Source organism: Sebastes umbrosus, chromosome 9 (assembly GCF_015220745.1).
Source record: "Sebastes umbrosus isolate fSebUmb1 chromosome 9, fSebUmb1.pri, whole genome shotgun sequence".
NCBI classification, from domain to species: domain Eukaryota; kingdom Metazoa; phylum Chordata; class Actinopteri; order Perciformes; family Sebastidae; genus Sebastes; species Sebastes umbrosus.
In genome coordinates this window covers 2,290,543-2,315,221 of record NC_051277.1, presented here as the reverse complement: position 1 = coordinate 2,315,221, position 24,679 = coordinate 2,290,543, and the positions used below count along the sequence as shown (strand labels likewise).

Here is a 24,679-nt window from a genome sequence, read left to right as displayed (position 1 = left end):
GGAATGGAACGCCATCCCACAGCAACGTGTGACCAGGTTGGTGACCAGCATGAGGAGGAGGTGCCAGGCTGTTGTGGCTGCGTATGGATCTTCCACCGCTACTGAGGCTCCTGACATATTGTATTAAATGAATAAAGTGTAAAATTGCCAATATGTCTTGTTTGTTCCTTGTTACTGATAGAGAGTTCAATCATCCAATCCACCAAACAACTCAAAACAAGAGTCAACACCAACAGGAGAATACACTGTTTACCATTGACGGAGCATTTTGGCAAATTTTTCTTGGGCGCTACCCACATAATCAGCTGTGCTGCTCATCCCACAAACGCATGATCCTTGCAAGTTGGACATCATTGTGAAGGTAAATAAACAGGCTCTCCAACAATGTAAAATACAATGCCAATTAGCATTGTAACAACAGAGAAATAATCCACCAAACACAAGTTTCCAAACTTTGTTTTTCGAGTTTATCTGTAGTACTTGTACTACAGTATCTCACATATTTTACTACAAACAAAGTACTGGTACTACAGTGTAGAAGAAGTAACAATCCTGCATTCAGAGTTTTTCAACAAAGAATTTTTACATGAAAATCATAATTTTCATTAATAATATCACAGAGAACAACGTGTGATGTTTTAATGTGTAACAACATAAAGATATAATAAATATAACATTTATTAAATCAGATCAGTGACACAGTCACATACAGCAGCATCACAAACATTTAATAAATAATAACAGGTACATGTCAGCAGAACATGTTGGGACCGTGAGGACATAAAGGGACAAGCATTAGAAAATTATTTATTATATTTACTGTCTGTGACCACTAGAGAGCAACACATGTAAACATTAATGAAGGATTTGAATGGTTATAAGAATATTTATTAAAGTTTGATGAGGAATGAAACAGATGAAACATGTTTTTAATGAGAAACACTGAATATAAACTTCACAGAAGGCTGTTTTATTAAAGGGTTTATTGTCTGTATGGTGGCCTGTTGAGGACAATTCATACCGTCAACTGTTTTACTCTTTCTCCTCCTCCTTTCTTTCTGTCTTTCTGTCTTTCTTTCTTTCTTTCTTTCTTTCTTTTTATTTATATATTATTCTTTATTTCTTTATTTTTTTTCTTTCTTTATTAATTTCTTTATTTCTTTCTTTTTCTTTTTGTATTTTTTTTCTTTCTTTCTTTCTGTTTATTTATTTTTATTTATTCATTTATTTCTTTATTTTTCTTTTTGTATTTTTTTCTTTATTTCATTCTTTATTCATTTATTTATTTATTTTTCTTTTCGTATTTTTCTTTCTTTCTTTCTTTCTTTTTATTTATATATTATTCTTTATATTTCTTTCTTTCTTTTTCTTTATTCATTTCTTTATTTCTTTCTTTTTCTTTTTTTTTTTTTTTCTTTGTTCATTTATTTATTTATTTTTATTTATATATTATTCTTTATTTATTTGTTTTTCTTTATTTGTTTTTCTTTACTCCTTTATTTATTTATTTTTATTTTTCTCTCTTTCTTTCTTTTTGTCTTAATTTATTTATTTATTTTTCTTTGTTTGTTTTACTTTCTTTCCTTCTTCGATGTGTCGCTCCTCCTCCTCTCTCTCTCTCTCTCTCTCTCTCTGGTCTATAAGAGTCTCTCCGGTTCTGGATCTGGAGGAACTCTGATCTGATCTGAGGAAGAGAAGGAGAAGAAGATAAAGTAGAGAGCAGAAGAAGGAGAGGCAGCAGAGAGAAGAGGAACTGTGAGGAGGACTTTAGTCTCGTTAAAGATGAAGGGTTGTGTTCTGGTCCCGGGTCTGGTCCCGGGTCTGGTTCTGGGTCTGTCCCTGGTTCTGACAGTCTGCGTGGCCCGATCTCCATACCAGGCGGTCCTGCAGCACAGCCGGATCAGAGGCCGGGCGCAGGGGTGAGTCCTACCGAACCGAGCCGAGTCGAACCGAACCGAACCGAGCCGAGTAAAAGTAGTTTAATATTCACACGATGCTCAGTGACTGTATGTTGTTTTATTATCACATTTTCCATCATGTGATATTAATAATAATAATAACTAATATAACTGATTTATTAGAGGATGAACAGATGAAAGTGAAGCTGTGATATTAATAATATTAATAATAATAATAACTAATATAACTGATTTATTAGAGGATGAACAGATGAAAGTGAAGCTGTGATATTAATAATAATCTGTTTTATAAAATCAGAAGAAATCATTTTTAATGATTTTGGTTGTGAAACTTCTTCTGTGTCACTTTAAAATGATTTTATAGTCTCGTGACTTCAAACTAGGGCTGTCAATCAATTTAAATATTTAATCAAGATTAATCACACATTTTGTATCTGTTCTAAATGAACCTTAAAGGGAGATCTGTCAAGTATTTATATACTCTTATCAACATAGGAGTGGACTAATATGCTGCTTTATGTAAATGTATGTATATATTAATTATTGTAAATCAATTAACACAAATCAATGACAGATATTGATCCAGAAACCCTCACAGGTACTGCATTTAGCATAAAACAATATGCTCACATCATAACATGGCAAACTGCAGCCCAACAGGCAACAACAGCTGTCAGTGTGTCAGTGTGCTGACTTGACTATGACTTTTTTTGTACATTATTTGTACATTTTTTTCGACAATTTTCCGAATTTTTTGGAGACATTTCTCATATTTTCTTTGACTTTTTTTGACATTTTTTAGGACATTTTTCAGAACGTTTTTCTGACTTCTTTTTCGGAAATATTTTGGACGATTTTCAGATTTTTATTCAAACTTCTTTCGGATATCTTCAGACATTTTTCTGACTTATTTTTCGGAAATATTTTGGACAATTTTCAAAAAAAATTTCAGACATTTCAGACATTTTTCAGACTTTCTTTGACATTTTGTAATACACATTTCAGACTTTTTTCCAGACTTTTTCAGAATTTGTTGGAGACATTTTTCTGACTTATTTTTTGGACAATTTTCTGAATTTTCTTTCAGACTTTTTTCGGACATTTTCAGACATTTTTCAGAATCTTTTTTCGGAAATTCTTTGGCCAATTTTCTGACTTTTTTCCAGACTTTTTCTGACTTTTTTGACATTTTTTCGGACATTTTTCAGAATTTTTTGGAGACATTTTTTGACTTATTTTTGGGATCATTTTCATTTTTTTTCAGACATTTTTCTGAATTTTGTTTTCGGAAATTTTTTGACAATTTTCTGACTTTTTTTCAGACATTTTCAGACTTTTGTTTTACAGTTTTTCGGCTAGTATGACATGGTTGGTACCGATGGATTCATCAGGTTTTATAGTTTCAGATGATACCACCACGTTATTATCATGTTAACTTTGACAGCCTTAGTAGAAGCAGAACATATTTCTGTCTGCAGACTAAAGTGTTCAGGTGAACTGTAGAGATATTATAACTGAACATGTTCATCCTCTCAACATGAGCAGCTGTTATATTCATAATTAATATATTAATCTGTAGAATAATCCCACAGTGTGAGTGTCTGTTCACTGTGTTAGTAAAGACCTAATGTTTGTCTCTCTGTTGTCTTTCAGACCTAATGTTTGTGCCATGCAGCAGCTTAAAGGCACCGATAAGAAATATTTCACCAACTGCAAACAATGGTACCATCGCAAAGTCTGTGGGAAACCCACGTGAGTCTGACCGCCGTCTGTCCGTCCAACTGTCTGTCTGTCTGTCTGTCCAACTGTCTGTCTGTCTGTCTGTCTGTCATCAAACTGTCATGTAGGGCTGGGATGATTCACCATACTTGGGTGCTGATTTGATACATGTTGTAATTTTTGTTAACTTTTTTAGCTCTTGACCATAAAGGGGAACAAGATGAATCATACACTTCTAGGGACTTTTACTTTGGAAAATCTCTAAATGAATCCAGTAAAAATGTTTGATTTCCAGCATGTATGTAGTCAGAGATGTCCTGAAGTCAAATATATCAGGATCATTGTCAGGAATTATTTATTATCCAGCAACCCAAAAATCAAACAATAAAGACATTTCCCTCACAGATTAGTGGTATTTTCTTTTTAATTTATAAGGGGCATGTAATGTTTTATACTTCTGGTGAATATAATCCATCAGTCTTATTTCCATAGATGTATTTTGTATATACAGTTTCCTTTGTTAACACCTTATTTTGAAAAACGGACGTAGTCCCACGTGTCTACTTCCTCTAACTTCTCCAAGGTGGTCTCTAGCTCTCCCGTCAGCTCCGTTCTCTTTATCCATCCGGTCAGCTCCATCGGGGCCGTTTCAATGCAGAGAACACAAATGTTAGTATCTGGGTGCTCTACAGTTGTAGCGTCGGCCCATTGGACCACGGAGACGAGAGTGACGGCCGACTCCACCGCAACGTTACCGCCATACCATAACATTACCGCCATACCATAATGTTTCCTGCTAACTTTTTCGCACTTTTTTTTCGGACATTTTTCAGACTTTTATTCAGACATATTTCTGCCTTTTTTGGACATTTTTTCTGACATATTTCAGACATTGTTTTGAATTTTTTTAAAGTTAGCATGCAGCTTTAGCTCTGCTCTGTCTAGCTCTGCTTTTCCTGTCAATGTGTGAAACCCAACGTGTTTCCATCCTTTACTGGATGTGTAGTGTTTACCACGCTGGATTTAACATGGGAGGGTGCAGGTCGTATCCACGACGACCCTCCGACGTTTTCTGCTTTCTGCGGTTTGTTTTGGTTGACGGATACGGAACGGATATGACGTCACGTTACTCAGACTACCACAATAAAAGCGGTAACTTCCTTCTACCTCCATATAGACTCAGATGAAGCAGATACAGACGTAGGCAAAGTTGTTGGTAACGTTCCGTTAAAGAGAGAAAAACCCACAATGGTCACTGAAATAACTTGAAACTGACAAAAGTAATAATAAATAAAAATTTACTGAAAATTAACTAATGAAAATCAGACATTGTTTTTGAATTGTGGTTCAACAGAATCATTTTAAAAAACAAACTAATGAAACTGGCCTAGACAAAAATGATGGTAGCCCTAGAAAAGATGTAAAATAATTTGACCATAGGGACATGTTAAACTAAGGTGTGTCCTGTAATTAGCATCACAGGTGTCTTCAAACTTGTAATCAGTCAGTCTGCCTATTTAAAGGGTGAAAAGTAGTCACTGTGCTGTTTGGTATCATGGTGTGTACCACACTGAACATGGACCACAGAAAGCTAAGGAGAGAGTTGTCTCAGGAGATCAGAAAGAACATTATAGACCTTCATGTTAAAGGTAAAGGCTATAAGACCATCTCCAAGCAGCTTGATGTTCCTGTGACTACAGCTGCACATATTATTCAGAAGTTTAAGGTCCATGGGACTGTAGCCAACCTCCCTGGACGTGGCCGCAAGGGGAAAATTGATGACATATTGAAGAGACGGATAATACGAATGGTAACCAAAGAGCCCAGAACAACTTCCAAAGAGATTAGAGGTGAACTCCAAGGTCAAGGTACATCAGTGTCAGATCGCACCATCCGTCACTGTTTGAGCCAAAGTGGACTTAATGGAAGACAACCGAGGAGGACACCAAATCATAAAAAAGCGAGACTGGAATTTTCCAAAATGCATATTGACAAGCCACAAAGCTTCTGGGAGAATGTCCTTTGGACAGATGAGACAAAACTGGAGCTTTTTGGCAAGTCACATCAGCTCTATGTTCACAGACGCAAAAATGAAGCATCCAAAGAAAAGAACACTGTACCTACAGTGAAACATAGAGGAGGCTCGGTTATGTTATGGGGCTGCTTTGTTGCATCTGGCACAGGGTGTCTTGAATCTGTGCAGGGTGCAATGAAATCTCAAGACTATCAAGGCATTCTGGAGCGAAATGTGCTGCCCAGTGTCAGAAAGCTTGGTCTCAGTTGCAGGTCATGGGTCCTCAAACAGGATAATGACCCAAAACACATCTAAAAACACCCAAGAATGGCTAAGAACAAAACATTGGACTATTCTGAAGTGGCCTTCTATGAGCCCTGATCTAAATCCTATTGAACATCTGTGGAAGGAGCTGAAACATGCAGTCTGGAGAAGGCACCCTTCAAACCTGAGACAGCTGGAGCAGTTTGCTCACGAGGAGTGGGCCAACATACCTGTCGACAGGTGCAGAAGTCTCATTGAGAGTTACAGAAATCACTTGATTGCAGTGATTGCCTCAAAAGGTTGTGCAACAAAATATTAAGTTAATGTTACCATCATTTTTGTCTAGGCCAGTTTCATTAGTTTGTTTTTTTAAATGATTCTGCTGAACCATAATTCAAAAACAATATCTGATTTTCATTAGTTAATTTTCAGTGAATTTTTATTTATTATTACTTTTGTCAGTTTCAAGTTATTTCAGTGACCTTTGTGGGTTTTTCTCTCTTTAACGGAACGTTACCAACAACTTTGCCTATGTCTGTATATCCATTCTGTTGTTCATGTTTTATTTGTTCCTCAACTCCTTCCTCAGTCTGTACTGTGTGTGTTTTCTGAGTGTAGTGTGACCTCAGTCCTGCTGGACGGACTCAGACTGTGTTGAGTGGACGGAGGAATGTCCCTCTCTGGAGGAATGTCCCTCTCTGTGTCCTCACCTCTTATATAACCTGATCTTACCTCTGAGCCCGTCTCTCTGCTGACGGGGTCAGTTAAAGGACAACAAGCTCAGTTTCTACTGGTTCTTAGTGTGGAGACGCGACAGAGAGACGGAGACGGTTAGAGGACGTAGCCCAGCGAGTCGGTGGTTCGATACCCGTCTCCTCCCGTCTCCTCCCGTTTGACTGAGGTAAAGAGTCAGATACTTCTACTGTAGTACAGTTTGCAGTACTGTGACTGAAGTAAGAGTTGGATTATTGTACTGTAGTACAGTTTGCAGTACTTTGACTGAGGTAAAGAGTCAGATACTTCTACTGTAGTACCTCAGTGTGAAACAAAGGGACTCAGTGAGTCTGGAGGAATAAACATTATTAATGAGTCTCTGGCAGCAGAAGACCAGCTGTGACACACACGTCTCCTCTGAGTGAGTCTGAGAGAGTAGAAACTCAACTCAGAGTTCTATTAAAGGGACCGTTCTAGTCAGTACCAGCTGGTTAGCTTAGCTTAGCATAAAGACTGAGGAACCGAGGGTTCTTGGTAGCCGGTATTGTTTCATAAATGACTCTCAGCTTCATCTGGAGGCTGATGAGCATCAAGTTGTTCTGATGACGCCTGTTTGGTTCTACTTTCATTTCTCCTGTGCTTCTGTATCCCCGTTCTCTTGGTTCTGTATCTCTGTTCTCTTGGTTCTGTAACCCTGTTCTCTTGGTTCTGTAACCCTGTTCTCTTGGTTCTGTAACCCTGTTAGGTTGGTTCTGTAACCCTGTTCTCTTGGTTCTGTAACCCTGTTAGGTTGGTTCTGTAATCCTGTTCTCTTGGTTCTGTAACCCTGTTCTCTTGGTTCTCTAACCCTTGGTTCTGTATCCCTGTTCTCTTGGTTCTGTAAATCAGCCTTAGTATGGAGCGTTTGGCGCCGAGTACTTCAACACTCTGCCGTCGCCTCCGTCTCGGCGTCTTTGCTAGCAGCAGCTGATCTAGCGTTAGGTCGCGGCGTTGCCTCTCTGGTGTGTTCTCGGTGCTGCTGTGTTTTGCTGACCCATGTTTTTGGTTTCCGTGGAAACAGCTGCTTCAGTATTTTTAACTGTCAACGTTTAAATGATTCATCCGTCTCCAGGACTTCACGGGTTTATGAGGAGCTGCTGGTGCTGCCGGATCTCGGAGCTGTGAATGTGTTCTGGTTTTCATCACCAGTGAACGGAGGACATTAAATAAGCTCAGTGTTTCAGGCTGTGAATCAGTTCGTACATTAGAGCACATACTTCTGAGTGTTTCTTATTAAAGAGACTCTCAGAGACTCAGCGGCTTTAAAACGCTTCACAAACAGATTCATTCAGCTCGGATCAGGAAACTGAAGAAAGAGGAAGTGAGAGTTTAAGTGGACACACACACACACACACACGCACACACACACACACACAGCCTGTGGAAACACTCGCCTCCTAACTGGACAGTCTCGTTAGATTTACACTCGGTGTTTGAGTCATGTCTGTTTGTGTGTCAATGGGTTTCTGTGGAGGAGGTTCAGCAGGTCAAAGGTCAGCAGAAGGAAGACTCATAAGCCCCCCTCATAACTCACCGACCCCCCCGACCCCTCACCACCACCGCCATCGACTCCCCCCTGAGACCTCAGACCTTCCCCCTTCGTCCCGTCCTAAAACTAAACTCTTCAACAACACACCACACCGTCTGTTTGACTTCCAGCTACAGAATCTGCTCATTCACCAGCTCTTAGAAGTATGAGTACTCTACTTAAGTAAACATTTGAGGTACTTGCACTTTACTTTACTACTAGTATTTCCATGTTCTGCTACTTTCTACTTCTACTCCACTACATCTCAGAGGGAAATGTAATGTACTTTTTACTGCACTACATTTATCAGCTTTAGTTACTAAAGAGATTCAGATTATTAAAACAAAATATATCTCACTTCTGGTTCCAACAAACCAAGATGGTGACGTCAAAAAACCAAAATGGAGAAGGCCGAAACCAAGATGGTGACGGCCAAAAACCAAGATGGAGACGACCAAAAGCCAAGATGGTGACGACCAAAAGCCAAGATCGAGACGACCAAAAACCAAGATGGTGACGGCCAAAAACCAAGATGGAGATGACCAAAAGCCAAGATGGTGACGGCCAAAAGCCAAGACGGTGACGGCCAAAAACCAAGACGGAGACGGCCAAAAGCCAAGACCGAGACGACCAAAGACCAAGACGGTGACGGCCAAAAACCAAGATGGAGACGACCAAAAGCCAAGACGGTGACGGCCAAAAACCAAGATGGTGACGGCCAAAAGCCAAGACGGTGACGGCCAAAAACCAAGACGGAGACGGCCAAAAGCCAAGATCGAGACGACCAAAGACCAAGACGGAGACGGCCAAAAGCCAAGACGGTGACGGCCAAAAGCCAAGATGGAGACGGCCAAAAGCCAAGACGGTGACGGCCAAAAGCCAAGATGGAGACGGCCAAAAACCACGATGGAGACGGCCAAAAGCCAAGATCGAGACGACCAAAGACCAAGATGGTGACGGCCGAAAACCAAAATGGAGACGGCCAAAAGCCAAGATGGAGACGGACAAAAACCAAGACGGAGACGGCCAAAAGCCAAGATGGAGACGGACAAAAACCAAGACGGAGACGGCCAAAAGCCAAGATGGAGACGGACAAAAACCAAGACGGAGACGGCCAAAAGCCAAGACGGTGACGGCCAAAAACCAAGATGGTGACGGCCAAAAACCAAGACGGTGACAGCCAAGAAAAAAGACGTGCTTGTCTCTGCTGATGTTTCTGGAAGGTTTCCTTCGACCTCGCTCTGTTTGTTTTGTCAGAGATCCACGGCAGCCATCTTTGTTTATGTGGAGACCAAACAGGAGTCGAGTTTCCATCTGGTTTGATAATCAGTCCAGTGTGTGTGCCAACACACACACCCACACACACACACACACACACACAGTCAGTAGCTGATCTCCATCTGTTTACATTTTACTGGCGGTGTGTTCGGAGGCTGCAGGAGTTCTGGACTTTTTCCTTCTTCTGTCTCCAGACGATGAATTAGATTTCATCAAAGAAGCTGCTGCTTCAGCTGAGAGACTCTGAGACTCTGAGAGTCTGTGTGAGGAGATATGAACTATAAACGGGGCAGCTGTGGCTCCGGGGGTAGAGCGGGTCGTCCTTTAACCACCAGGCTGGTAGTTCGATCCCCGGTTACTCCTGTCTGCATGTTAGAGAGACACTAAACCCCAGGTTGCTCCGTGGGAGCTTCACAGCAGCTCACCGATAGAGTTAAATCCAGAGGTCAAAGGTCATGTATGAGCCTGTATGATGAATGTATTAAAGTGTTTCCTGCTCAGAAAACATCACATAACTCTGCAGGAAGTCATGATGTTAATTTCTATTCATGATGTAGTTAAATGAGCGAGTCATGTTCAACTGTTCTTCCTCTGTGAGGCTCGCTGACATTTTATTTTGTAGAGATCAGGAAGTGTGGAGCCCGCAGCAGGCTCCTGGTGGTTTAGTGTTTTTCCTGGCGGAGGTTGCGGGTCCCCCGTCAAGCGTCTGGTCTGGCTGCAGATTCCTCTTCTCTCTGAGGATATGAGCTTTATGAGCCCCGACGGCTGAGCCACATTTATTATGGAAATCTCTACAGGAAGTCATGAAGGGCTCAGCCCGGCCTCCACGCTCCATTACAGCCCACATGTGACCGATCCTCCTGAAACACACGTTGACTGAGTCAAATGTTCACTTTTACAGAGAAACTGAAACAAGTTCTACTGAAAGTCTCAACTTATAAAATTTGTATTTTTATTTTATGTCTTCTAAACATGTCGGGGGTTACCATGGTTACAACTGTCTCCGCCTGTTGTTTACAGTTACCATGGTTACAGCAGTCTCCATCTCTGTTGTGTACAGTTACCATGGTTACAGTCGTCTCCGTTTCTGTTGTGTACAGTTACCATGGTTACAGCCGTGTCCGTTTCTGTTGTGTACAGTTACCATGGTTACAGCCGTCTCCGTCTCTGCTGTGTACAGTTACCATGGTTACAGCCGTCTCCATCTCTGTTGTGTACAGTTACCATGGTTACAGCTGTCTCCATCTCTGTTGTGTACAGTTACCATAGTTACAGCTGTCTCCATCTCTGTTGTGTACAGTTACCATGGCCATCTCTGTTGTGTACAGTTACCATGGTTACAGCTGTCTCCATCTCTGTTATGTTAAATAACATTTACTGTGTGCTGTAAACTAAATTATTATGGGATGCTCTTTGTTTATGATCTCATGGAAACTCTTCTCACAGTCAGCAGCTCATACCTTTATTAGCATCATTACACACAGACAGGAATTTATGTGTCTCCTGAAGCAGAAATTTTACAGAACGTTTACAAGCTCCTGAGGTTTTATAGAGGAAGGTAGAAGACGGAGGTAGAGGAGGGTAGAAGATGAAGGTAGAGGAGGATAGAAGATGAAGGTAGAGGAGGTAGAAGATGGAGGTAGAGGAGGTAGAAGATGAAGGTAGAGGAGGTAGAAGATGAAGGTAGAGGAGGTAGAAGATGAAGGTAGAGGAGGATAGAAGATGAAGGTCGAGCAGGATAGAAGATGAAGGTAGAGGAGGGTGGAAGATGGAGGTAGAAGAGGTAGAAGATGAAGGTAGAGGAGGATAAAAGATGAAGTTAGAGGAGGTATAAGATGGAGGTAGAGGAGGTAGAAGATGAAGGTAGAGGAGGGATAAGATGGAGGTAGAAGATGGAGGTAGAGGAGGGTAGAGGAGGGTGGGAGATGAAGGTAGAGGAGGGTAGAAGATGGAGGTAGAGGAGGGTAGAAGATGGAGGTAGAGGAGGTAGAAGATGGAGGTAGAGGAGGATAGAAGATGAAGGTAGAGGAGGGTAGAAGATGAAGGTAGAGGAGGGTAGAAGATGGAGGTAAAGGAGGTAGAAGATGAAGGTAGAGGAGGTATAAGATGGAGGTAGAAGATGGAGGTAGAGGAGGGTAGGAGATGAAGGTAGAGGAGGTAGAAGATGGAGGTAGAGGAGGGTAGAAGATGGAGGTAGAGGAGGTAGTAGATGAAGGTAAAGGAGGTAGAAGATGGAGGTAGAAGATGGAGGTAGAGGAGGGTAGAGGAGAGTAGGAGATGAAGGTAGAGGAGGTAGAAGATGGAGGTAGAAGATGGAGGTAGAGGAGGGTAGGAGATGAAGGTAGAGGAGGGTATAAGATGGAGGAAGAGGAGGTATAAGATGAAGGTAGAGGAGGGTAGAGGATGGAGGTAGAGGAGGATAGAGGATGGAAGTAGAGAAGGATAGAAGATGAAGGTAGAGGAGGGTAGAAGATGAAGGCTGTTCAGGAGGACAGGAAACAGGAAGTGATTCCTCTCGTTGTTTCCTGTTACAGGGTCATCACCTACGAGTGCTGTCCTGGTTATGAGAAGATTCCTGGAGAGAGGGGCTGTCCTGCTGGTACGACCTCTGACCTCTGACCCCCCCGACACTCAACACAGCATGCACACAGCATCAATAACTCATAACTCTGTCTTTATTAATGTATTAATAATGTGAATGAATGAGTGTGTCTGTGTCTCTGTGTCGCAGCGCTGCCTCTGGTGAACATCTACAACACGCTGGGCGTGGTCGGCGCCTCCACCACGCAGATGTACTCTGAGCGAGCTCAGCTGAGGGAGGAGATCGAAGGACCGGGAAGCTTCACCTTCTTCGCCCCGAGCAACGAGGCCTGGGCTGCCCTGCCCACCGTCAGTACCGCTAACACTCACCGACTAACGCTCTATCACCTCCTACCCAGAATGCACCAGCAACCACCGATTAACACCCTAGCAACAACACAGAGACCGTTCGAAAACTGTATTTGTCTGTTTGATCTTTTTACACGTGACACAATTTAAGACGTCATACTGACTGAGAAGACAACAGTGATTCAATGTGTTGTCATTAAATAAATAATACATAAATAAATGTCATTAAATGTTGCAAATATAATATTAAAAATAAATGGAGCCATTAATTAATTGATAAAAGTTTTAATTTGCTTCTGTATTTATTTATTTATTTTTGTATTAATTCCCTTATGTATTTACTCTTCTGTATAATTTCCACTTTTATTTATTTATGTATTTATTTTTATTAATTTTCAAATTAAGTTATTTTTGCATTAGTTTTATTTAATTATTTTTGCATTTCTTTTTTATTTATTTATTTTTGCATGTATTTTGTATTTTGGCATTTATTTTTTATATTTCTTTTTAAATATATGTATTTATTTATGTATGTATGCATTTATGCATTTATTTATTTATTTTGCATGATTTTCCCTTTTCATTTCACCCCACATTTATTTCCCCAAACTTATTGAAATAAAAAATAAAAAGATAATTGCAAAAATAAATGCAAAGATAAAATAAAAAATATATAAAAATAAATGCATAAATAAATAAATGGGAAAATTAAACAGAAGAATTAAGGGAATTAATACAAATATAAATTAAAACTGAAATATCAGTTTATGTCACATTTTATCAATAATTAATGGCTACATTTATTTTTTATATTATTTTTGCTACATTTAATGGTATATTTATTTATTTATTGTTGTTGTCGCGCTGCAGGAGATCCTGGATGCTCTGGTGATTGATTTATTGATTGATGTATTGATTGATGTATTGATTGTGGCGCTGCAGGAGATCCTGGACGCTCTGGTGAGCAACGTGAACATCGAGCTGCTCAACGCTCTTCACTACCACATGGTGAACCGCCGGCTGACCTCCGAGGAGCTGAAACACGGATCCTCCTTCGCCTCCATGTACCAGGACTTCCACGTCCACATCCACCACTACAGCAACGGGGTAGGTGACATCATCACCGTGACATCATCACCACAACGCCGACCATGGCGAATCACGCTACAGATTAACAGATCTCCTCTTCACCTCCTCAGATTGTGACGGTGAACTGCGCTCGTCTGATCAAACCCGACCAACACGCCACCAACGGCATCGTGCACGTGGTCGACCGCGTCATCACCGCCGTCTCCAACAACGTGAACTCGATCCTGGAGGTGGACGACGACCTGGAGACGTTACGCGTGAGTTCACCTGTCCATCAGAGAGACAGAGACAGATCAGTGTGAGCGCAGCCTTCAGTCACGTTATCTCCGTTTTTCAGACGGCGATGGCGGCGGCGGGTCTGTCCGCCATGTTGGAGAGCGACGGTCAGTACACCGTCTTCGCTCCCACCAACGACGCCTTCGAGAAGATCCCTCAGGAGACCCTGAACCGGATCCTGGGAGACCCCGTGGCTCTGAGAGGTGACCAGATCAGTACGGTTTCAGACCAGCTAGAGACTGGATGAACTGGACTCTGATGTCTGTCCATCTGTCCCCTTGTCCTCTTGTCCTCCTCTCTACCTGTCCTCCTGTCCTCTTGTCCTCCTCTCTACCTGTCCTCCTGTCCCCCGTACCCCCCTCAGACCTGCTGAACTACCACATCCTGAAGCACATGCAGTGCGCCGAGTCCATCGTGTCGGGGACGCCGATGGAGACGCTGCAGGGCACCGTGCTGGAGGTCGGCTGTGACGGAGACCACATGACCCTGAACGGGAAGGCCATTGTCACCAAGACGGACCAGCTGGGAACCAACGGAGTCGTCCACTACATCAACGAGCTGCTCATCCCCGACTCAGGTTCTAATATTACTAATAATACTACTATTACTGCATCTAATGCTGAGAGTGCCTCTGTAAAAACTGCAGAAGCACTGCAGTACAAACAATACATCCACGGTTAGTAATGTCGGTAGTAGCAGTAGTAGGTAGGAGTAGTATTTACAGTATTATTTAACTTGTTCTCTTTCAGCCAAAGTTCTGCTGGAGCTGGCTGAAGGTCCATCTGTTGCCACGGCGACCAAGCTGTTTGTGGATGCGGGTCTGTCGGGTCACCTGACGGGCTCCGAGGCTCTGACCATGCTGGTTCCTCTGAACGAAGCCTTCACAGGTAACGCCCTCTCAGAGACTTGACCTTTGACCCCAGAGACAGCGGTCAGCTGTTTAAGTCTTTATTCAGTCAGTACATCCTTAAAGTTACAGTCACACATGTTCGACAGCCGGCTCACAGAGAACGGGAGTGAACGAGAGGCGAATGTTAATTAGAATGAATGTTAAAGTCAGGTTCTCTAGTTAACTATGATACCAGTATCAGACTTTTCTTCTGCCTTTCTTTCAGACATTTTTCGGACATATTTCGTAAAATTTGTCAGACTTTTTTTGGACAGTTTTTGGACTTTTATCTGTCTTATTTTTTTCATTATTAACATTATTTTTCAGACTTTGGTTTCTGACATTTTTCTTTAAATTTTGGACTTTTGATCAGACTTTTTTTTTTTTTTTTTACATTTTTCAGTTTTTTTTAACTTTTTTAAACATGTTTTGCACGTTTTTCAGATATTTTTTGAAATTTTTCGGACATATTTCATAAAATTGTCAGACTTTTTCAGACTTTTTTTGGACAGTTTTTGGACTTCTTTTCCGACATTTTTTGACATTTTTCAGATTTTATTTTTTGACATTTTCGGACAGGTTTTTAACTTTTTTAACACTTTTTTTGGACATTTTAAGACTTTCTTTTTTTTATATTTTTCAGAAATTTTTCAGGCTTTTCCTGACTTTTTTTGGACTCTTCCGCCATTTTTTTACCTTTATTTCACTTTTTCACTCTAGCTTTAAAACTGAGCCGCTACAACCTAAAAATCACTTGTTGTGTTAATACATTAAAGAAATAGTTAAAACAAATTTGCGTTAACACGTTATTTTATTATCACGTTAACGTTGACAGCCCTAACGTATATATAATGTATATATATATATATATATATATAATGTATTAAATGTCTACATTATGAGTTTTTTAAACCTGATAAAAAAGGTTATTTTAGTTTGTTGTTCGTCCCTTCCGCGGTCGTCCTCGTCTTATTTACCTGTCCGTGTGTCTGTAACAGGAATTGACACGACGATGACGCCTGACATGAAGAAGTTGATGACTAATCACCTCCTGAAGGACCAGCTGTCCTCTAAGTCTCTGTATCACAACCAGGAGCTGGAGACGCTGGGAGGCCTCCGACTCAGAGTGTTCGTCTACAGAAACGTAAGAACTTAAATGTGATTCGTCAGGAGGTCGGTCGGTCTCAAGATGTCCTCTCAGTAGGAAACATTACACTGGTATGGGACACCACCTAACGCCACCCAACACCACCCAGTATATAGATGTATATACACCTGGATCCTGCAGGTGAAGCTGAACTTCACTGTTCTCTGATTATAAAACTGATGTTTGACAGTCTGATGATCAGATGATGTTCAGAGTTTCATGTTTTAAACCAGTTTCATTGTTATAATGAGACTCGGTGATTTCCATTTTCCTGGAAGAAGCTCTTTTTTACTGAGTGTAACTTCAGATCGTTCCCAGAGAGCAGAGCTGCTGGGCGGCTCGTCTGTCTTCTCTGGCAGTAAATATTGTGATGATTTCATGAGGTCACTATGTGGCTGCTTCTCATTAATGACTTTAACAAACTCAGTTTGTGTGTCGGATTAGTGAAGCTCAACAGAACTGGTCTGATTCGGGAGGTTTTATATTTTCAGCTCATGATGCCTCTGAGAGGAAACTCATTTTCAATTTTTAAATGATTTTTCAAATGCAGGATGACTGCATGAAATGTGGTGAGAGCATGACTGTCCCACGCTGCAGCCTCATTACTGCGCCCGCATGTGGTGATGATGTCATCCTAAGTATTATCCTGTGGCGACGTGAATCAGAGCCGCCTGCAGAGAGACGACCAGAACTAATAAAGGTTTATCACGTAGGGGCAACTGAGTTAGTCCTTGTGCTACAGGGTTAGCCTTTGTGCTACTGGGTTAGCCTTTGTGCTACTGGGTTAGCCTTTGTACTACAGGGTTAGCCTTTGTGCTACTGGGTTAGCCTTTGTGCTACTGGGTTAGCCTTTGTACTACAGGGTTAGCCTTTGTGCTACTGGGTTAGCCTTTGTGCTACTGGGTTAGCCTTTGTGTTACTGAGTTAGCCTTTGTGCTACTGGGCTAGCCTAGTTGGTTTCTGGTCGTACAGGTGATGTTGCTCCACCGGTTTCTGGTCGTACAGGTGAAGTTGCACCACCGGTTTCTGGTTGTACAGGTGACGTTGCACTGCCAGTTTCTGGTCGCACAGGTGACGTTGCACCACCGGTTTCTGGTCATGCAGGTGAAGTTGCACCACCGGTTTCTGGTCGTACAGGTGACGTTGCACCACCGGTTTCTGGTCGTGCAGGTGAAGTTGCACAACCGGTTTCTGGTCGTACAGGTGAAGTTGCACCACCGGTTTCTGGTCGTACAGGTGACGTTGCACTACCGGTTTCTGGTCGTACAGGTGAAGTTGCACCACCGGTTTCTGGTCGTACAGGTGACATTGCTCCGCCGGTTCCTGGTTGTACAGCTGATGTTGCTCTGCTGGTTTCTGGTCGTACAGGTGACATTGCTCTGTTGGTTTCTGGTCGTACAGCTGACGTTGCTCCTTTGGTTTCTGGTCGTACAGTTGACAGTGCTCTGCTGGTTTCTGGTCGGTCAGTAGGGTCTTCTATGATAACTGAAGCTGTTCGTGCTATCCAGGAAACACAACCCACATGTGAACATGTGTAAATGACGGTGTTATTAATCGGTCCATGGTGGAAGGTGGTCTCTGGGGGGTGGTTTCTGGGAGGTGGTCTCTGAGAGGCGGTCTCTGGGAGGTGGTCTCTGGGAGGCGGTCTCTGGGAGGTGGTCTCTGGGAGGTGGTCTCTGGGAGGTGGTCTCTGGGGGGGTGGTCTCTGGGGGTTGGTCTCTGGGAGGTGGTCTCTGGGAGGTGGTCTCTGGAAGGTGGTCTCTGGAAGGTGGTCTCTGGGAGGTGGTCTCTGAGAGGTGGTCTCCGGGGGTAGGTCTCTGGGAGTTGGTCTCTGGGAGGTGGTCTCTGGGAGGTGGTCTCTGGGGGTCTCAGTGGCTCCACATGTTTCAGGTCCTGGACTCGAAGACTCGTGGGTGGTTCACATTTCTGCTCAGTAATGAACTCTGCAGACCACAAGAAGCTTCCTGCTTCCCACAGCTGCTAAATCTTTCCAGACACCGTGTGTGTGTGTGTGTGTGTGTGTGTGTGTGTGTGTGTGTGTGTGTGTGTGTGTGTGTGTGTGTGTGCGTGCGTGCGTGCGTGCGTGCGTGCGTGTGTGCATGTGTGTGTGCGCTTGTGTGTGTATGGGTGTGAGAGACGAGCTTTGACAAAATGTCCGTCCTCTAAGACGTGATGTGGAGTCCAGAGATCCTCAGACTGAGCAGGAGTTCAGAGTATTAATATATATAATAATATAATAATAATATATAATTATTTATTATGACGTCTCTGTTACGTCTCAGAACCTCGAGAACATCCAGGAGGAAAACGTTCACACAGCAACACCATAACTCACCAGAGAAGAAGACAAGAAACAAACAGACCTCTCGTCTTTAGTTGTCCTCCACTCTGACCTCTGACCTCTGACCTCTGACCTCCCCCTGCGTCCTCTCAGCTGTCCCTTATTCTCTGTGTGTTTGTAGAGCCTGTGCATTGAGAACGCCTGCATCGCTGCTCACGACAAGACGGGGCGCCACGCCACCATGTTCACTGTGGACAAAGTCCTCACGCCGCCGATGGGAACCGTCATGGACGTCCTGAAGGCCGACGACCGCTTCAGGTCAGTGGACGTAAACTCATGATGGTAAACGGGCGGTGGAGGAACCAATCACACCCATTCATCTAACATCTTAAAGTCTTCTTAATGTCCCATAAAGTCCTTTTAATGTCCATTTAAGTCCCCTTAATGTCCATGAAGTCCTCTCAATCTCCATAAAGTCCTCCTAATGTCCCTTAAAGTCCTCTTAATGTCCCATAAAGGCCTCTTAATGTCCTTTTAAGTCCCCTTAATGTCCCTTTAAGTCCTCTTAATGTCCCTTAAAGTCCTATTAATGTCCTTTTAAGTCCCCTTAATGTCCCTTTAAGTTCTCTTAATGTCCATAAAGTCCTCTCAATGTCCCTTAAAGTCCTCTCAATGTCCCATAAAGTCCTCTTAATGTCCCTTAAAGTCCTCTTAATGTCCCTTAAAGTCACATGTTCTGTGATTTGATTAGAGGAAGTGATGTCATGTTGTCTAACGAATCTCCTTCCTGTTTCAGCCTCCTGGTCGGAGCCGTCCAGACTGCAGGTATGACGGAGCTGCTCAACCAGCAGGCGGCGCTGACATTCTTCGCTCCCACCAACGCCGCCTTCAGCGCTATGCCGCCGCCCGAACTCAACAAGATGATGGGTGAGTGTAACAGGAGATTATTATGTCATTCATATAACACTCGTACAGCTCTGATATATAATGAGGAGACTATAACAGAGAGTGAGAAGTTATTATTCAACAGGCGTCAACAGACAGACTTCAGACAGACTTCAGCTCCTTCTTTGGTTCCAACGCTTCTGTTTACGTGACTCACAGCAGAATCATCCCAGAACTTTAATACAGCTTATATAAACTGTCTGAGCAGCTTCACTGTCAGCCTAATAAAGACATGAAGACATAGAGACATGAAGATATAAAGACATGAAAACATAGAGACATGAAGACATGAAGACACTAAGACACAAAGACATGAAGACATGAAGACATAGAGACATGAAGATATAAAGACATGAAAACATAGAGACATGAAGACATGAAGACACTAAGACACAAAGACATGAAGACATGAAGACATAGAGACATGAAGATATAAAGACATGAAAACATAGAGACACAAAGACATGAAGACACAAAGACATAAAGACATGAAGACATGAAGACATAGAGACATAAAGACATGAAGACAGAGACATGAAGACATGAAGACATGAAGACATAAAGACATAAAGACATAAAGACACAAAGACACAAAGACACAAACACACAAACACACAAAGACACTAAGACATAAAGACATAAAGATATAAAGACAAAAATACATAAAGACACAAAGACACAAAGACACAAAGACACTAAGACATAAAGACATAAAGACAAAAATACATAAAGACATAAAGACACAAAGACATTAAGACATAAAGACATAAAGACACTAAGACACTAAGACATAAAGACATAAGGACACTAAGACATCTCCAGTCCGATCTGACTTTGTGTGTCCGTCTGTCTCCAGGTAACCGCCAGGAGCTGGCAGGTGTGCTCAGGTATCACCTGGGGGAGGGCATGCTGGTCAGCGGCGGCGTGGGATCTCACACCAGAGTCAAACCTCTGCAGGGAGAGAAGCTGGAGCTCGGCGTGGTCAGTCATCAATAACGTTTCTTATCGTATTGATCGCTGATCAGAGAGCTGATAACAGCTGATCTGTCCTCTGTGTGTTTCAGCGTAACTACACGGTGTACGTCAACAAGGTCCCGGTGGCCGACGCCGACCTGATGGCGACTAACGGAGTCGTCCACGCCGTCAACAGCATCATCAGACCTCTGCGTGAGTATCGGCTCATTGTTTGCGTGTTCTGGTTGACTCTCACGGCTCTCATCGCGACGTTTTCAGAGAGGAAATTGTAAAACGTTGTTGTTGTTGTGGTGTGTGTGTGTGTGTGTGTGTGTGTGTGTGTGTGTATGTGTGCGTGTGCAGCTCCGAAGGTGGACAGAGAACAGAATGACGGACCTGCAACTCCTCTCAGATCAGCCGCCTCTTCCGGGGTGAGAATGCACAAACCGCCATTTGTTATTACGTTGATTCTAGATTACAGGATTATACTGTAGTCTATACTGTTAACGGTGTAGTTTACAGGATTATACTGTAGTCTACTGTTAAAGGTGTAGTTTACAGGATTATACTGTAGTCTATACTGTTAACGGTGTAGTTTACGGGATTATACTGTAGTCTATACTGTTAACGGTGTAGTTTACAGGATTATACTGTAGTCTATACTGTTAACGGTGTAGTTTACGGGATTATACTGTAGTCTATACTGTTAACGGTGTAGTTTACAGGATTATACTGTAGTCTACTGTTAAAGGTATAGTTTACAGGATTATACTGTAGTCTATACTGTTAACGGTGTAGTTTACGGGATTATACTGTAGTCTATACTGTTAACGGTGTAGTTTACAGGATTATACTGTAGTCTACTGTTAAAGGTATAGTTTACAGGATTATACTGTAGTCTATACTGTTAACGGTGTAGTTTACAGGATTATACTGTAGTCTACTGTTAAAGGTGTAGTTTACAGGATTATACTGTAGTCTATACTGTTAACGGTGTAGTTTACAGGATTATACTGTAGTCTATACTGTTAACGGTGTAGTTTACGGGATTATACTGTAGTCTATACTGTTAACGGTGTAGTTTACAGGATTATACTGTAGTCTACTGTTAAAGGTATAGTTTACAGGATTATACTGTAGTCTATACTGTTAACGGTGTAGTTTACGGGATTATACTGTAGTCTATACTGTTAACGGTGCAGTTTACAGGATTATACTGTAGTCTATACCAGTGGCGGCTGGTGGATTTTTTTTTGGGTAGGGCCAATCAATTTCAACAAACATCCTAGTACGATTCAATGCAAAAAAAGGTATCAAAAAGCGCTACTAGTGCTTGGCTGTTCCATTGTCATGCCGTTAAAATGGGCTGTGAGAGAAGAGAAGTGGAGAGAAGCGAGAGACGAGAAGACAAGATCACGCGAGAACTGACATGAGCCCTGACGAGAACAGAGAGAGACACACGTGAACGTGCGCGCGCACACCATGGGCCAAATCAGTTTGGCCCTCCCGGAAGTCTTTTTTACGGCGCTGATTGGATGAATTGTATGTCATTCATGCTTGTAATCATATATCTTTAATCAGTGATTGGCTGTACTGCTTATTAGACCCGCCTTCCTTGGGCCAAATCCATTTGGCCCCAGAAAGTGCACGTGCATGTGAGCAGCTGAGAGGTGCACTAGCAGAGAGTTCAAGGAGGAAAGCAGATATTTGGCGCAGTTATTCTATTTTACAAATATTACGGGTATATTCCATAGGTCAAAAACACACATATTGACAATTTTTATAATTTTTATAATTTTTATAATTAATAATTTTATAATTTTTTTTTTTTTTTTTTGGTGGCTCAAGGTGGGTGGGGCCAGGCCCCGTGGCCCTCTATTGGCCGGCCGCCACTGGTCTATACTGTTAAAGGTGTAGTTTACAGGATTATACTGTAGTCTATACTGTTAACGGTGTAGTTTACGGGATTATACTGTAGTCTATATTGTTAACGGTGCAGTTTACGGGATTATACTGTAGTCTATACTGTTAACGGTGCAGTTTACGGGATTATACTGTAGTCTATACTGTTAACGGTGTAGTTTACAGGATTATACTGTAGTCAGGAAAGTGATTTTATTAATTTGGGTGATTTGTGACCTTCTCTCTGTCTCACAGGCTGACTCCAAGAGCTTCAGGAACGGTGAGTTTCTTCTTTCTGAACTACTTCCTGTTTCATCTGAAGCTGTTGTGTCTCTAACTTTATGTCCTCTGGTGGTTTCTGTCTTCAGACGACCTGTTCCAGCAGGTGGTCCGCAGTCGCTCCAGCAAGATGATGACCCAGTAGAACTCCAGCAGAACCTCTGAGGAACCAAAGAACAGAACGGGGTTCTCATCTTAAAGGAAAAATCCCCCTCAAGTATTTTAACACTGAAACATTCATCTGAAACAGGAACAAAGTGTAATAATCAATATTTAACTTACAAAGAGAACACATCATCGGGTCCTGAAGGTGACGGGGTTCACCTCTCACCTCTCACCTGCTCAGGTGTGTGTTGGTAGTAAATCACAGTGCTTTTATCATTATTATAACGCAGCTAAACTAAAGTAAAGGAGATGCATTCATGATATGATGCTTTCTGTTTGACCACCAGTGTTATTAACACAACAACCAGTTCAACCAGTTCAACCAGTTCAACCAGTTCAACCAGTTGATATAAATGTGTATAAATGCAGGAAATAAATTTTGTCTCACTTCTGCGACCAAACCTTCTCTGAAGGTTTTTGGAAGGCATTCTGGGAAATGTAGGAAACCACTGAGTGAAGTAGACGAGGCTGGCTGAGAGGAAGTAATCACTGATCACTGATCAATACCTGATGATCAGACAGTGTGAGAGGGTCTGAGGGGGATTTTTCTTCACTTCGTGGAGAGAAGAAGAAGAAATATTGTTGTTTTTTATTATTTTTTACCGACTCAGTGTTTTGATTTCTTTGTACTGTAAAAAAAAAGAAAACTAATTTTGATCGAATGTCACTTCTGAAGTTTAAAGTTTGAACTTTCACATGTAAAACTTTTGTAAAGTGTGTTGTTGTTGTTGTTGTCGTCGTGTAGTCTGTGTGTTGTTGTCCTGCAGCATGTCAGCAGGTCAAAGGGGTCAACTCTAACTCTAACCCAGATCAGACTAACAGACAGACACCGTGACCTGATGGATCTCTGGAGCTTTTTATGCCGTTTTTCTTTGTGATTTTTGTAAAATAAAACTGAAAAATTAGAAAAGACAAGTCATCTGTTACTGAAGCTGCGTTTGTGTGTGTGTGTGTGTGTGTGTGTGTGTGTCACACTAGTCATCTTAAATCATCTGTAATCTGTGCACGCTTCCTGCATGCACGTCTCCTCGGGGTTATGAAATATTAATGCGGTCCAGGTGAGGTCAACAGAGACAGACGTTCTTTATAACCACGGTTAATGTGAAGCAGTGAACGCCTCACAGACACTGAACCTTCAGTTTCCTCTGGAGGGAAAAATAACAGAAGGAACATTTCAGGTCTCAGATACAGTATTTAGGTTATAGATATTAATATAGAAACATTAATCTAGATAATGAAGTCCAGAGTTTGACCTGCAGGATTTTATATTTCTTTCTGTTGAGTCAGCAGAAATGTGAACGTCTCTGTGAATGTAACTTCATCCTGAATCAACATGTTCACTTCTGCTTTTTTTAATCTCTGACTTTATTAAATCAACTCGTTTTATTTTGATAGGGTGACTCTTTGGCTTCCTGTCAGTCTCCAGATGTTGGTTTTATTTCTCAGGACATGTTTCAGATCTGTAGAGATGATTGACAGCAGCAGATAATCCTCCACAGCTGCAGCTCGCTGAGTGACAGACGGACAGTTTTATTAAAGAAGAATCAGATTATTACAGAATAAAAACATTAAATTCTCCTCTAATGTTTCATACATGACAGAAATGTGTCAGAACTTCACATCTGGATGTTAAAATCACTTCCTCCAGTGACTCGTTCACTACTCTGAGATGAGGAGCAGAAGAATAAAATACCAACAAATAGAAATACTCAAAGTATTTTACAATTGTCAATAAACGGATTTAATAAAACCATCTCTCACTGCAGCATCACAGTCTGTGAACACTGCATTTATTTATTATTACTTTATTTATTATTCTTAATTTCAAGTGTAAGGAGGTTAACCAGTTTATTATTAGTTATTACCTACCTTATTATTATTAGTTATAGTTATTATTAGTTATTACCTACCTTATTAAATTAGAATAAAACTTCTAAACAGAAGTGAAATGTTCAGTAAAGTGAAGTCAGAGCGCCGCCTGCTGCTCACAGGAACACATCACACACTGATAACTATTTATATCTATATCTATATACTAATGTGGCAGCTTATTTCAAGACAAAAAACATGTTTTCTTTATTTAATATTATTATGTTTCATATTTAATAATTGTTTAAATATTTTTATTAGTGAACTTTCATTTGGAAACATTTAGCTACAATCTGAATTAAATATCTATATTTATAAATATTAAATATCTTTATTTAGATATATTAAATATCTATTTATATATGTTAAATATCTATATTGATATATATTAAATATATATTTATATATGTTATATATATATATCTTTATATATATTAAATATCTATATTTATATATATTAAATTTATATTTATATATGTTAAATATATATCTTTGTATGTATTAAATATCTATATTTAT

At 41.3% G+C, this 24,679-nt stretch overlaps 1 protein-coding gene across 1 annotated transcript; it reads left to right on the top strand.

The window, feature by feature from the left end:
- Positions 1-1,662: 1,662 nt before the first annotated feature.
- tgfbi (transforming growth factor, beta-induced) lies at positions 1,663-23,206 on the top strand. Its single transcript, XM_037779583.1, has 17 exons — positions 1,663-1,919; positions 3,573-3,671; positions 12,010-12,074; positions 12,207-12,364; positions 13,307-13,471; positions 13,564-13,710; positions 13,791-13,932; positions 14,094-14,306; positions 14,479-14,616; positions 15,617-15,762; positions 18,228-18,364; positions 18,843-18,973; positions 19,848-19,972; positions 20,056-20,158; positions 20,309-20,376; positions 22,103-22,127; positions 22,216-23,206. The coding sequence occupies exons 1-17, from the start codon at positions 1,783-1,785 to the stop codon at positions 22,269-22,271; spliced, it is 2,055 nt and encodes a 684-aa protein (XP_037635511.1). The 5' UTR covers positions 1,663-1,782; the 3' UTR covers positions 22,272-23,206.
- The last annotated feature ends 1,473 nt before the right edge of the window (positions 23,207-24,679 follow it).